At 44.9% G+C, this 14,466-nt stretch overlaps 1 protein-coding gene across 4 annotated transcripts in view; it reads right to left on the bottom strand.

Annotated features, from left to right (window-relative positions):
- The window catches only part of LOC134469405 (dynein axonemal heavy chain 8-like), an 81,995-nt gene that overhangs the window by 41,182 nt on the left and 26,347 nt on the right, over positions 1-14,466 (bottom strand). For all 4 annotated transcript variants that reach the window (XM_063223635.1, XM_063223633.1, XM_063223631.1 and 1 more), the window contains 21 exons: positions 13,970-14,148; positions 13,665-13,852; positions 13,487-13,573; positions 13,107-13,214; positions 12,856-12,990; positions 12,198-12,359; positions 11,449-11,695; positions 10,973-11,214; positions 9,725-9,865; positions 9,277-9,508; positions 6,394-6,536; positions 6,152-6,286; positions 5,727-5,849; positions 4,607-4,820; positions 4,327-4,436; positions 3,995-4,158; positions 3,300-3,492; positions 2,014-2,136; positions 1,699-1,829; positions 1,127-1,280; positions 408-572 (listed from right to left, as the gene is read on the bottom strand). In XM_063223635.1, coding sequence (XP_063079705.1) covers positions 408-572; positions 1,127-1,280; positions 1,699-1,829; positions 2,014-2,136; positions 3,300-3,492; positions 3,995-4,158; positions 4,327-4,436; positions 4,607-4,820; positions 5,727-5,849; positions 6,152-6,286; positions 6,394-6,536; positions 9,277-9,508; positions 9,725-9,865; positions 10,973-11,214; positions 11,449-11,695; positions 12,198-12,359; positions 12,856-12,990; positions 13,107-13,214; positions 13,487-13,573; positions 13,665-13,852; positions 13,970-14,148 — 3,376 coding nt within the window. The remainder of the gene's footprint in view (positions 1-407; positions 573-1,126; positions 1,281-1,698; positions 1,830-2,013; positions 2,137-3,299; positions 3,493-3,994; positions 4,159-4,326; positions 4,437-4,606; positions 4,821-5,726; positions 5,850-6,151; positions 6,287-6,393; positions 6,537-9,276; positions 9,509-9,724; positions 9,866-10,972; positions 11,215-11,448; positions 11,696-12,197; positions 12,360-12,855; positions 12,991-13,106; positions 13,215-13,486; positions 13,574-13,664; positions 13,853-13,969; positions 14,149-14,466) is intronic.

Here is a 14,466-nt window from a genome sequence, read left to right as displayed (position 1 = left end):
TATGCCTATTAATAATAAAACCTAAATATCTCAGGCTAAATTTCTAAAAGTTTGGACCCACTTCTTGCATTAGAATGTGATCATTCAACTCTAATATACCCATTTTTTTAATTTAAAAAACTCAAATCTCAAGAGCCCGAATGCAGCGTATATGTCGCTCCAGATGCCAAAGGTCAAACAGTGTATGCATCATCAGGCTACAATGGGTTAATACAAAATTATTCCAATTTGAATTTCAAAGGGATGGGATATATCTTTAACATGATAAAATGGATTAATTAAAAATGAATTTGAAGTTCAATAACTTTAACATGATGAGTTAAGTGCATAATTTTGTCATAAAAACAGCAAACATGAGCGGCTAATAGAGGGTTGCAGTAAATGACTGGTAGAAGTAGGAGACGGACCGGGGAAAAGCACAGGACCACGTGAAGGTTCTTCCTGACTCTGGAGATGAAGTAGTCGTAGAGGTTGTCGAAGGTGGGTGGCTGCTTGGGCAACTCCTTCTTCATGACAGAGATCAGGCTCTGGGTGATCTCATCCAGCTCATCACGGGCAAATAGATTTGAAACCTGTGGTGCATCACAAAGAATGTCACTCATACAGGGAGGTCAAAAAATATCCGAGACCTGTGTTTCATCACACAGAATGTTACTTTGCATACCAGGAAGAAACATTTTAAGCCCCTACACACGATGCACTAGGGGTGTAAATAATAATCCAAATGTATCTATGCATCGACGTATTGGACGGCATCGTATCGCATCATGGGGCATTCTTAAGTATCAAAAATAATCGAATTGCTGGCACCTGTCCAATGCCCTAGCTCCATAACATAAAGAAGTGGAAAAGTTATGGGAAAAATCGAATGGAATAGTATTGTATCGTATTCATAATCGAATCCCTGCTTTAAGAAATCCGATACTGTATCGTATCGTCATGGAGGCTGTGATTTACACCCCTACAATGCACACACACACGTGACACAATGAGAGGTGAGGGAAACAGCCATCATGTGCCAAATAGGGCGTCATCTTTCAGAGGAAGAAATGTCTTAGGTGGTTACAAGCAAAACATGACAGAGTGTGTGACAGAATAATAGTTGAAAACTTGAGCCGATGAAAACCTCTCCAGATGAGAGCACGTTGTTGAGGTACTCCAGGAAGGCCTCATCTTTGATCTCGTTGTCAGTGAAGATGAAGGTGACGCCTTTCCCATCAGCTCCTGCTGTTCGATACAGCACCTTCAGGTCATCCATCAGGTTAGTGGCGTTGTAGGACCTACGGGAAGAAAAACATTATTTCAGTCAATGTCTAATTCAAATCTTAATACATTTTTTTAACTGAAGAGAAGAAGTCGTGAACTACATTTGTGTTGGATCTGTTCAGAAGAGTCTTCAGAAAAAGCAGAGAGTCAAGGGACAGCAGCAGCGGATGCTTGTCCATGTAAAATTAGGAAAGCTACAGGTACCTACGTGCCCATAAGGAGAGAAAGCAACATGACAAAGAGTAGCCCATGCCATGCCATCTGCAACAAGGTGGAGTTCCAGTCTTATTACCGGTAATATTTCTATTTCTTTGGCACAAATGGTATACAGTACTTCATGGCCCACTAATCCGTTCATCCAAGCCATGGCATTAGCCATTTGTTCTCTAATACTGTTCATGCCAGATATAAGTTGATGAATAAGCTTCAAACCTGGTCAGTGTGATCTGGAAGATTCCATAGCCTGCGATGAAGGATGCCAGGCGAGTAAGACTCTGCTTGCCAGATCCTCCTACTCCAACCAGCAAAGCACTGCCACAATCAGTCCTAATGATGCGAGAGATCTGGCCACAAAGAAACACGGTACATGGTAAGCAAACTGAGTTGCTTGCTTTGCAGTGTGTTTTAGTGACAGAGTGAGTGTGTGAGGAAGTGGGTGAATGTCTGAAATGAAGGGTAGATAAGAGTCAAATGAGAATACGGATGAGTTAATGTGAATGCCAGTTTAGACAGCAGGAATAGAGAGACCTTGATCAGGTGAGTCATTGCGTCCGTGAAGAACACCAGGTCCAAGCTGGTGCCTCTGACTGCCTCGTTATGCTGTGTCTGGTAGAACTGAAGCTTCTCAGACAGGTACTCAAATGAGGGCACCTACACAGAAATGAAGCACACCATAACGTAACACCAAAGGCTTACATTTTACAGGCGCCCTCTGCAGTTTGTGTGCGTTTACATCAGGGGTCCCCAACCTTTCTGGGTCAGAGGGCTACCAAGGGCTACCCGAGGGCTACTGAGAGCTACCCGAGGGCTACTTTTGTTCAAAACCCTTTACTGATGTCATGACATCATTCCCAAATCACACTAGATTGAATGATAATTTGTTTAAAAGTTATAAGCAAATATTCTTTATAGGCTACAAAGAAATAATCTCATATTTAAATTCAGAAAAACATTAACTGTGACTAAAATCTTGAAGTAGTGACTATTCATTAACATCCTTGGTGGGCACCTCAGAAGCTCCTGGAGGGCTACCTGGCGCCCGCGGGCACAACGTTGGTGATGCCTGGTTTACATGGTGCATCTCACCAACACGGCTGTCGTCTACACTGTCATAATTCTTTTCCCCTCCCATCACAGTTTGAGATTTTATTTTATTTTATCCAAGAGTACCAACAGTCTATACAAATGTGAATATGTGTCCTGTGGTACGTTTTCTTTTTTTCTCAATGTTCTTTTGGGTGCGTCAGCCAAAAGCTAAGTGGCAACTCCTGACAGCAGACTACTAAGATGGTCGGGGGAGTCCTATTGATGACTCATGTAACAATTGCCTCATCTCATTGGCTGACTCATGGCGGTAATAAATCAAAACTTGAAAATCCAACTTTTAGGGTTTCCAGGCTGACCAGAACGGAGCTGGTGCCAGTACCCGCACCAGTTGCATTCGGCACTAAAGTGCTCATATGCGATCCGCCCGTGTTCATACCGGGCTCTGAACTTTTTCCGCACGCGACTGTGTTACCTCGGATGAACCTGCTGACGGCCACGTTGTCGTCACGGTTCGCGGAGGAAAATCATTATTTTGCCGTTCGCATTGCGAACCAACTTTTTGGTTCGCGAACGCTAATTTCTGTGGCGTGAACACGACGGCCAGTTTGCGATTAGGTGCGGGAACGGGCCCCGGCACGGTTCTTAGTCGGCCTGAGTGCGCCCTTTGTGTCCCTTTAACATCCTTCATTATTATGGCCTCTGCTGGTCAGAAAAAAATACACTTTTTCTTAATGAATAATTATTGTTTTCCAAAGTGGTGTCCATACCAGTTCATAGACTTTGGGTGCATCCAGACAAACATCTTCAGCCTCTTCACCTGTTGGCTCTGGAGCGTCTCGCAGGAAGTCCACAAAGTAGGGGTCGGGGTGTATTTGCGGTACCAGGTTGGCATCCACGTGCTCATGGATGGAACGTGTTATGGCCTTGTCAAACCACTCCTTGTCCTCGTGGCACACAAACCTACAGGCCAGTAGAACACATCACAGACAAGGGACACTGCATATAGATATGAGTTTAGCAACCCCCATGGATGCAGTGCCCACAGGAGAGAAGGATCATACTAAAGGAGTATTTTTTGTAGTAGGAGATTTGGACAGGGTCTGGGAAGCACCATTAATGTCCACATTTGTACTGAATAGTTAAAGCCTTTTTTCAATTTACTGACATTCACAGTCTACCATAAAACATAAACCAACTCATAGCTGGCTTAAAACTCTATGAAGCATATATATTAAAACCATTTGATTTAATCTGCTTCAGCATTATGAAGAAAACTTTCCGACGCTTTCTACAGCCCTTTGCACTGGCACACACAGACATACCTACATGTAACCTTGTTCACTCGACCTACCACCTTACCACTTTCTGCAAACAAGTAACATATAACATCTGTGATTTGTTAAAAAGAATAAGGAACAAAAGTAACTCGGACACCAGCTGGAAGATAAGAAAAAAGCCCCACCTGTCTGCTATCACCCTGGTGCATTCACACTTAAACAGAGCCAGTAAAGTGGGGACGTCAGCACACTCAGAGGCCTGGATGTTGAGCATGCCCTGCCAGATACGCGACAAGTCACGCAAGTTGAAGAAGTAGTGGAACTTGGACGGGGTGGGCAACATTTTCACCTGTGGAGACGCCAAACACATGAGGGACACTTATAGCTGACATGACATGTGAGTCTAGCAGACAGGCCAAGTAGAATACAAAATAGAGTATAATGTATATACCGGTAATATATAAATATAAATACAGTAGAATAAAAAACCTCTAAGTACAATAAAACCCCCACTTGCCTTAGTCCACTGCCAAACAATCCTAGCAGCAGAGACAAGGGACTTGATCATATTTGAGACCTCTGGTTTGAAATCCCTACACTCATGGAAGTATCCACAGCCCATTATACCTGTAATCAGAGTTTGTAAAACATATAACACAGTGCAATTATCTTAAGTCCTGCATGGTAAACATAGCTGTGGACTGGTGAGGCATAATAGCATCATTTCAAATGATGTTTACATACACAATATAGCTATTATATGATGACAGTATTGGACAATATGGTCAAAGCTATACCAAAGATCTTGTCAATAGAGCTGTTGGATGGTAGGGTGCAGTTGAAGACGCTGAACTGCCTCTTGAGTCGCTGGGGGATGTCATTGCGGCCTCCTCCAGGGTGGATCATGGCCCCCATGATCTGCACGTCCACTATGGTGGTGAAGTCTCCTGGCTTGTCCAGGCTGTACATGCCTGACATCTCCATCAACTGTCTCACAATCTCATTGGTGATCTGAAAGACAATGGTAAGATTCAAGATCAAGATTCAAGATTCAAGATTTTTATTTGTCACGTGCTTCCTTGTGCTGGCACAATTGGCAGTGAAATGAGGGTGGCAACTGCTCTCTGCTGTGTAGGATAGTAAAATAATAATCATAATATAATTAATAAAATATATGAAAAGAAGGTCAAGAAAAATAATTCTAAAAGAAAAAGTTGTCTTAATAATTTAAAAAGCGGATGGTGGTATATTTATTTATTTTGAAATTAACACTGTCTTTCTAATCCAACAACAAAACAGTTCTGGCCTACAATGTGGCACACTGAGGATAATGTTATCTATTTATTAGAAGTAATCATTTACAGCTGTTTTTTGTACTTGAGTACTTGCTATTTAGAAGGAAAAATACTTGCAGGTTTACCAACATATTCTCATGTATTGTGATGTATTATTAGTGCTAGTAAAGGTTATGGTTAGGACAATGGGCTGTCTGAGGGGCGTGAGTGTATTGTACACAGCCTGGTCCAAACAAAAGTCCCTGTCACCTGTCAGGCTGTGTAAGCCACATCTGAATATAAATTAAGAAGAAAAAATAATTGTACACATACAGGCCACATCTCTATAAGCTGCGGGTGTCCAAATTGTAACATGGGATATTCACCAAACAGCTCTGGAACTAGTCTTTTCACTTTGTGATTGTCACATGTATAAATCGATGAATTAGCCGCATCATGCTATAAGCCGCAGGATTCAAAGCATGAGAAAAGAGTGGCGGCTTATAGGCCGGAAATTACAGGTATTATGTGTTATTTGTATTAGCTTAAAAGTTGCATAATACATTGTAAACTGTAAAAAGTTAATTGTATAATGAATAAGCATTATGTGGCCTGTGTCATAAAGGTGAGAGTGGCCCCTGACCTGATCTCCCCACTCGTTGACGATTGGCATGTTGATGTCGTCCACAAAGACGGTCATGCGTCTGCCGCCTGGAGGTCCATAGGTGCTGCCCATGCGCTTCTCTATGTAGCTCTCTACTGTGCGCTGCAACCAGCAAACAAAGCAGTCAAACACACACACAACACACACACACACACAAACACACACACACACACACACACACACACACAGACACACACACAACACACACACACACACAAACACACAGGCACATACACGAACACACACATACGCACGCGCACCCATATACGCGCCCGCGCACACACACACACATACACAGACACGCACGCATACGCACGCACGCACATGCACGCACGCACGAACACAAGCACACACACACACACACTTACACACACAGTACCTACTGACTGTACAGTCATGCCTACCTGGAACATCATGGGCTCAGTGGCAGAGGAGAAGTTCATGGACTTGAACAAGTCGGTCTCTGGGTCATACTTCTTGGTGTAGCCTTTTATCATGACAGTCTTGGCAGTTCCTTGTTCGCCAATCAGCAGGACGGCCTGTCGTGGGGAAGTCCCCATTCACATAAAAAGTTAACTGCCATCTGTACATTCTTGTCAAGACATCTACTTTGTGTGGTGGTGCTGCTACTGTAAAAGCTGGTTACCTTGTGCTGCTTTGCAATGGTTTCGATGAGGTAGTTGGTTCTTGTGTTGTCCACGTTGGGCACCAGAATGGAGGAGTAGTTGGGGATGGAGTCAGTGGGGTAAATGTACTCCACCACATACTTACTCCAGTGGTCCCACTCACCTGCAACGCAAGGCAAAGCAGGTCTTAGTCATACTTCATCTCTCCCAAAAGTTTGTTCATCCCCTCAATCCCCACAATACAAAGCCAACATGTTAAAAAGGCATCTTGAGAGCAACCAGCCAACCTTTGAAAATGAATGCATTTGATTGCAAGTCATCGAGTTGCACTAGCTAAGGATTAATGCCCGGATCAAGCACAAGGCCTTGACCCTTGCCTACAAAACCAACACAGGAAGGGCTCCAGCTTATCTGAAGGACATAAGGATTTATATTCCTGGAAGAGAACTATGCTCCTCCAGCACAAACTGTCTTGCCCTGCTGCCTGCTCGCTCTAAGCAATCCCAGTCAAGATTGTTCTCTGTCACTGTTACTCAATGGTGAAACATTCTCCCATAGGCAGCAAGACTAAGCACATCTATTTCAACTTTCAAGAACAAGTAAAGACTCTTCTCTTTCATGACTATCTACTACACCAGCGGTTCCCAAACTTTTTTCCCTGCGCACCCCCTTGTACATTTCATTGTGGTTCGCGCAACCCCTTAGCGAATATTTTGGTGTGCTGATGGCCACGCAAGTATGGATTCACTGTGCATTCACTGCACATTATGCACAGTTTTGAATAATCCTCTTTTCCAATAGGCTTGGAGTTAAACTGCACTTCAAATGGACCCTTCCAGCATACAATTCACCGTACAATTAAAAACTACTTAAAGTTCATTGATGCTGTATAAAAACTCTCACCATTGCTCTATTCAGCTCGCGCACCCCCTTATGGCAGGCTGCGCACCCCCAGGGATGCACGGACCACAGTTTGGGAAACCCTGTACTACACTAATGCTTGAGCTGCCCCAGTCCCGAGCCAGAGTTTATGGAATGACATGTATGTGTGTGTACTTTCCAACCCTACACTAAGCAAAAGAAACCCCCAACTAACCATACTTAGCATCTGCACTTGCTGTTCTCTATACTTCCTGTGCACTTTGTATCTGCTAGTGATGTTGACTATGATTATGTCCTCGATTGTAAGTCGATTTGGTTAAAAAGCATCTGTCAACTGCAGTGTAATGTAATGTACATTATGAAATAATGATTTATCAGACCTGTGTTATCCCAGTAATAATCATCTTTGCTTCACAGGGTACAATTAGAAGACTCTGAGAAAAAGTGGTGGTGAAGTCATTTTTCCCTAATCTAAGCGCCACACACAGATCTTGGAGAGCTACGTTAGATACATTTTAGAGGGCATGGCTTTATTCCTCACTTGTCCATCCTTGCCACCAATACATTCCTTCAAAACCATCCTCTTTCCAGCATTCAGCTTCAACTTTTCAGATAAAATCACTATGTGGTAGAGCAGGGGTTCCCAACCTTTTTCAACTTGGGACCCACTCGAAATTGTCAAAAATGTTCGAGGCCCACCTCTGACCCAATTAAGAATAAAACTCAAATAAATCAACAGCAACGCACACCAAAATATGATTATTATATTTGGAAAATTATTTCAAGGCCCACTTGGAATAACTTCAGGGCCCACCAGTGGACCCCGGCCCACAGCGTATACTGTACAACACATTTGATGTGTGCCAACTTTGCTGAAACAACAATTGAAATGAAACAACAATAACTTTTGACTGATCCTGAAAGAAAGCCAAATTTGGAAATTCCGACTCCCATTGTCATTGTGACACAGCACTCCACAGCACACAAATGTATACTACACACTGCACACAACGAAATTGCAGTCATGCCTCATCCATGCAACGGGGCAGCCCTCAATGGCGCCCCAAGGGAGCAGTGCGGCAGGACGGTACCATGCTCAGGATACCTCAGTCATGGAGGAGGAAGGGGGAGAGCACTGGTTAATTACTCCCCCCACGAACCGGGAATCGAACCGGCAACCTTTGGGCTACAAGTCTGACATCCTAACCGCTTACCCATGACTGCCGATCCTGTGACTAATCTGTGAGAATGAGTCCCAAATAGCGCCGTTCATCAGACTTGTGTGTGGCGACAAGCTAATATTTGCTGTAATATTCAGTCTATGTGGGCGCTGTGATGGAGTGACCATCACTAGGGTTGTGGGTGTGTTCTGACTGTCACGCCAACGAGCCTGCCTCTTTGGTGTAGCAGTCAGAGCCCCAGTTTACTACCCCAGAAGGTCCGGGTTCGAGTCCCGGCTGGGCAACTCTACTCCCCTTCGCTACAAATGGTGTCAGAAGTGGGATGGCCCATTGTACCCATTGTGTGTGAGCCATAATTCCATGTGATGGACCCCCAGGATTGGTGACCCCGGTGTGAGGGACCCCAGTGATGGGTGAAGCATTGATGATGGGGCACACTGAATGGGAAAAGCATAATGGGCAGTTGCATGAGGTACCCCGCACAGGTGCGCTTCCCGAAGGGGAAGGCAGTGTGATGGAGTGACCATCACTAGGGTTGTGGGTGTGTTCTGACTGTCACGCCAACGAGCCTGGCTCTTTCGTGTAGCGGTCAGAGCCCCAGTTTACTACCCCAGAAGGTTTGGGTTCGAGTCCCGGCTGGCCAACTCTACTCCCCTTCGCTACAGGCGCCTGAAGTTTACTGTATATGATTGTAGCAGAAGCTGGAACTGGACGGGCAAATGGAGTGACGCAAGTAAAAAAGCTTTTCTTACAAACCAGAACGCTTCACGTGAGTCCTTTCAACAAAACATAATACGTCAGTGCGCTCTGCTTCAAGAACAGCTGTTAAGCTTCCCTCACCATTCTGGTTGACCATGTACTCAAAGATGGTCTCTCCGTCCTTGGTGGGGGGCAGGTCCACCTTGCTGTCGTGCTGGCGGAAGAAGGCCTCCAGGCGGTCTCTGTCCTCCAGCTCCAGCAGGGCCCCCAGGCTCCACATCAGGCAGAAGACAAACAGACGCGCCAGGTGGCTGGTGCTCACCACCACACCAGACTCTTTAGATGGGATCAGGCCCTCCAGCAGGTTCAGAGACTAACCACACACATGTGCAATCACACACACACATGCGCACACACACACACACACATACAGGCAGGCAGGCAGGTGGGAATACACACACACACACACACACACACACACACAGAACAGAAGGAGCGGTTATTTATTGTTGATATCCAAATATGTAAATAGCGTACACAAACAGATACTGGATGGATAGTGTATTACAGCATTATAGACACAGCATACCTGCATGATGTAGTTGCACTCTAAGAGTTCCATTTTGGGTTTGAGGCTTTGTTTGATATAGACGTGGGCATCCTCAAACAGACTGTCGTATAAGGTGATCAGAGCGTCTGCTTCCTGAGCACTGCGCTTGTAAGCCCATCCCTAGGGGGGAAAAAATCCATGTTTGAAGATTATACATGTCATTTTCAAATTATTATTTGAATTAGAATATCAAATCGAGTCATCATTAAGAGTTTGCAATGTCATGCAAAGGACTCGCTACAAAGCAAAGCACAGCAAGGTAAGGCATGGCAAGGTTCATTTAGGTATTGTGCAACAGAGGTGGAAACCCCTTCCACAGTTTCCCTCCAACATAAGTGACTTCACTGAGTAGCTGACCTACCCATGACCCACTCATTACAATCAGCTGATTTGGAGCTGGTAGGAACAAATTCGTGGCAGGGTTTTGACTTTCTGAATCTGAGGCCATTCAGGCCGACTGAGAACCGTGCCGGTGCCCGTTCCCACAACTAATCGTGAACCGGCCGGTGTGTTCACACAGAAGATCTTAGCATTCACAAATCTGAAAGTTAGTTTGCAATGCGAAACGAACAATACTTGTTTTTTTCTCAGTGAACGGTGACAACAACGTGGACATCAGCAGGTTCATCCGGGTAACACAGTCACATGTGGAAAAGTTCAGAGCCCGGTATGAACACAGGTGGCTCGCTGGTAAGCACTTTAGTGCTGAACGTAACTGGTGCGGGCATTGGCACCGTTCTGATCGGCCTGAAAACAGTATGTATGTGCAACCTATACTCAGATTAGAAGCAGCTCAATGTTGTTCAAAGTAGGGATGGCGAAAATTGAAAAAACTCTTAACCGGCTACTGAGATTCCGGTGGTTAACCGGTAATCTTAAATTATACAACTTTCGCGTGCCTGATATGCACAGCACTGGTTTTTTTTGTTTTTTTGTTTCACATAAGCCTTTTTTTTGCTGCGCAGACAGGACCTGCCATGCAGCCACTGTTGCCAGATGGAAAATGTTGAATTATCGTAATAAAACCTCAAAATTATCATTTTTTGGGGCTTTTTGGGAGGAAATTATTATTATAATTATTATCATTATTACAACCGGTTAACCGGTGGCAGAAAATTTTAACCGGTTAAAGTTGATCCGGTCGACTATCGGTTAACCGGTTACCGGTTAAAATCCCTAGTTCAAAGCAGATCTAAAAGCCCCTGGTAATCCCCAATGGTTGTGTACCTGTAGGATGGGCCTCCAGCTGAGAGCGGAGGAGCTCATGAACACCATGCCCACTCTGGACACCGTGGCGGGGGAGGCATTGTCCATGTTGTGCACCTCAAACACCAGCTTGCAGCAGGGCGACATGGTGATACGGTCTCCGTTGGCCAGGGTCAGCGTCTTGTTGTCGTCCAGCACGGAGTTCAAGTTCTCAATCCAGATGGCGTCCACAGGGCCGTCCAACACAATCCAAATGTTCTCACCTTAGACAGAGAGCGAGAATAGGAGCTATTGCATGGTATATGTCTAGCTAGAATGTGTTAAAGGACACTTGATAAGTTAACAAATGTATCATAACCACACAGACAAAACCTTTCCACAAATAAAAGAAATAATAATAATAAAAAAACGTGTACAAAAAAAAGTGCTATGTGCACTTTTCGAGTGCACATCATGAAGGTCATGGTACCAACAATTTCTCTCTGAAAAGCGCTCACCTTTCTTAGCTTTGAGGGTCTTCCTCCAGAGGGTGGAGAAGATGCCGTCTGTCCAGTCGTTGGTGGCAGCGTCCAGTCGTCCAAACATCTGCGGGGCGGTGATGGCCTTGGGGTTCATCCTCATCTCCCTGTGCGGGGTGCCACAGTCGCTCATGGCCCGCATCAGGATGTTGATGACCGCCGTCTTGCCGGCCCCGCTCGGCCCCAGGGTCATCAGGCCGTGACGCACACGGGAGGCCTCATACAACTACCAAGAACAATAGAGCACACTCGAGATCAGAGGGTTTCCACTTCATATGCACACTAAAACATCCATGTGTCATGACGCTGCAAATATTTTGGCTTTTGATCATATTCACCTGCAGAAATTGGACATGCTAGTTTAGGTGATGTGAAAAAGAAACCCAAACTAACAAACTTCCCTCTGACAGACAGGAGACACCTCATGAAAAAAAATCATTCACTGTATGCAGCCAGAATCTATGCTGCATCAGTACTAATATAAAACAGGATGGTAGGCAAACAAACTTAATACAAAATCGAATGTATCTGATAGGTGCTGGAAAGGTTGATGCAGTGGTGCAATTGCATCCCCACTTTTGGGCTCCCTAAATGAGGCTTTCTCAACGTTTACTGCAGACAAATGAATGGAGTCCAGCAGCAGTAACATTGTTAAAAAATAAAGAATACAGTAGAGAAAAGAAATGCACCATCACTTTAAAACTCGTTCTGGCGCCCTTGATGTATACCTGCACCAGCTTGAGGTTCCAGGGCGGGTGGTTGACGATGCCAGCCTGGTGCACCTGGTTCTCCACGGCTGCCTGGAGCTCCACATAGGTGCTGCTGTCCAGCTGGATGCCGGGGAACAGGTCACTGATCAAGCTGAGAAACAGGGGCTCGTCCTCATCCACCTGCACAGGCACACACACGCACGCACGCGCGAACGCGCACACACACACACACACGCACGCACGCGCACACACACACACCACATGAGACTTACCTGTACAGGAGGACACACACTAACAACCCACTGAGAGAGGATCACAGCCCCTTTCGTGAGTTTGCTACTGTATGGCAAGAACGTCAATGACCAAGTTGCACTGTATTAGTTTAGAATGTCTGTATAATGTTGTGTCTTTTTAGTGAACTTTCTAGTGAAGCATTCCACATGCAGAGCCGTGCACACCAAGAGGCTAACTATTTACTTCACACTTCTACCAAATTTTCTACAAACTGACTACATTCATGAACGTGAACCCTTTCAAAGGTCGGGATTATTTCGAAATAAACTTAATGAGGGCCTTGACCAAACCGTGAAATCCAAAGTTGGGATATCCATGAAGCATTACAGTATGTAGCAACTGAATGTGCTTGTTGTCAAACTGCATCTCTGAGCGAACGCACCAGTTTGGAGAGATTCATGTCTCGCAGCACTCTCATGACGATGCTGGACTCTGTCTCAGAGGGACGGGCTCTCTTCTGTGCTCCCAGTGTCCTCAGCACGGACAAGATGTTCCTCAGACCAAAGTCATAGTGCACCTACAGGTCACAATGACATCCATACAGTCTCACAAAATAAGCTGAGACAAACTGAAGAGCGTTTGAAGACAACTGAATGCCCAGTAGATAGTCTAAGGAGAAGCTGACACACTGACCTGTTTGGTGAGCTGCTCCTCACAAAGCTTGTAGAGGACAAAGAATTTCTGGGCTAATATAACATTCTCAATAAACCCACAACTGGCCAACTTCACCCTCATAATGATCTGAAAGATAGAAGTAAAGAGTAAAAAAGACAAGTATGATTAGCTATTCATCAAACATTTTACAGTATGATAGGTGGACAATAGAATGTTTTTTAGCAAATGAAATGCAAATGCAAATTATTCAGGGCTAACAAAAGCTGGATACTGAAAGACTGAGTATTAGGTTACTAATGAAATTTCTTAAATTCAAAACAACCATGTAGAGCAGGTAACTAAAATGAAACAGTAAAAACCTGACAGAAGAGTCCAACACTGTCACTGTTTCTGCTCACCTGTCGGTCAGGCACCATCATGGACACGGTCCTGAACTGCACCTTCAAGTTCTCCGGCAGCTCTTGACGTCCGGCATAACCAGGGTTCTAAACCATTTAACACAGACGTTAAGATGGACTATTGCTGACATGCAGGCACACAAAGACACAAAGACAAATTCATCTGTGACTGTCTCACCATGGTAATGAAGAGACCAAACTCTGGATTCAGATCCACGCAGTCTCCATCGCTGAAAATGAACTGAGTTTTACGCTCTTTGCGGGCAGACAGGACGATGTAGATCTGCTGGGCAGCTACTGAGAGCACAGGCAGGTCAATTCTGTTGAACTCGTCAAAGCAGCCCCAGGATCCTGACTGGGCCAACCCTGTGGAAATAGATACTGCACCATCAGCTATACTATCACTAATTGCATGTGTCATTTACTGCAGATCTGAATGCAAGTCTCTGGGAGTATTTCATACTGTGTCTTTCACTGACAAACCTTTGTAGATTCTCCCAAGGCCTCTGAAGTCCATTTGGTCAGAGCAGTTGAAGACGACCACGTATTTCCCCAGGCAGCGGCCCATGTCTTTGGTGGTCTCGGTCTTTCCTGTACCAGCAGGCCCTGCTGGGGCTCCACCCATACTCATACCCAGGGCCTGGGCCAGGGTGATGTAACACCTGGGCCACACACACATGACACCCATTACCCTCAATGCTATTGCATCTATGCATCTACTGGACCTGTAGTACACTGTACATAAAAGTCAGACTGCGCGGTGGTAGGGGAGGAGGAGCTACAGTACATTTCCGTATCACATCTGTAGTTTTATTATTCTACGTTGCACACAGCAACATGTCATGTAGAACTACACAGACCATTTATAACTGCTACAATACCAGAAAAAAACAGCGGTGTGGAAAAGGAAGTAAAAACAAAGCGAAACAAAACAAATAAACATTAATCCTTTGTCGATATTTTGCATTGAAACGTAGGTC

The sequence above is a fragment of the Engraulis encrasicolus genome, chromosome 18, assembly GCF_034702125.1.
Source record: "Engraulis encrasicolus isolate BLACKSEA-1 chromosome 18, IST_EnEncr_1.0, whole genome shotgun sequence".
Lineage (NCBI taxonomy): Eukaryota > Metazoa > Chordata > Actinopteri > Clupeiformes > Engraulidae > Engraulis > Engraulis encrasicolus.
The sequence above is the reverse complement of the archived record's forward strand: the minus strand, read 5'-3'. Positions and strand labels throughout refer to the sequence as shown.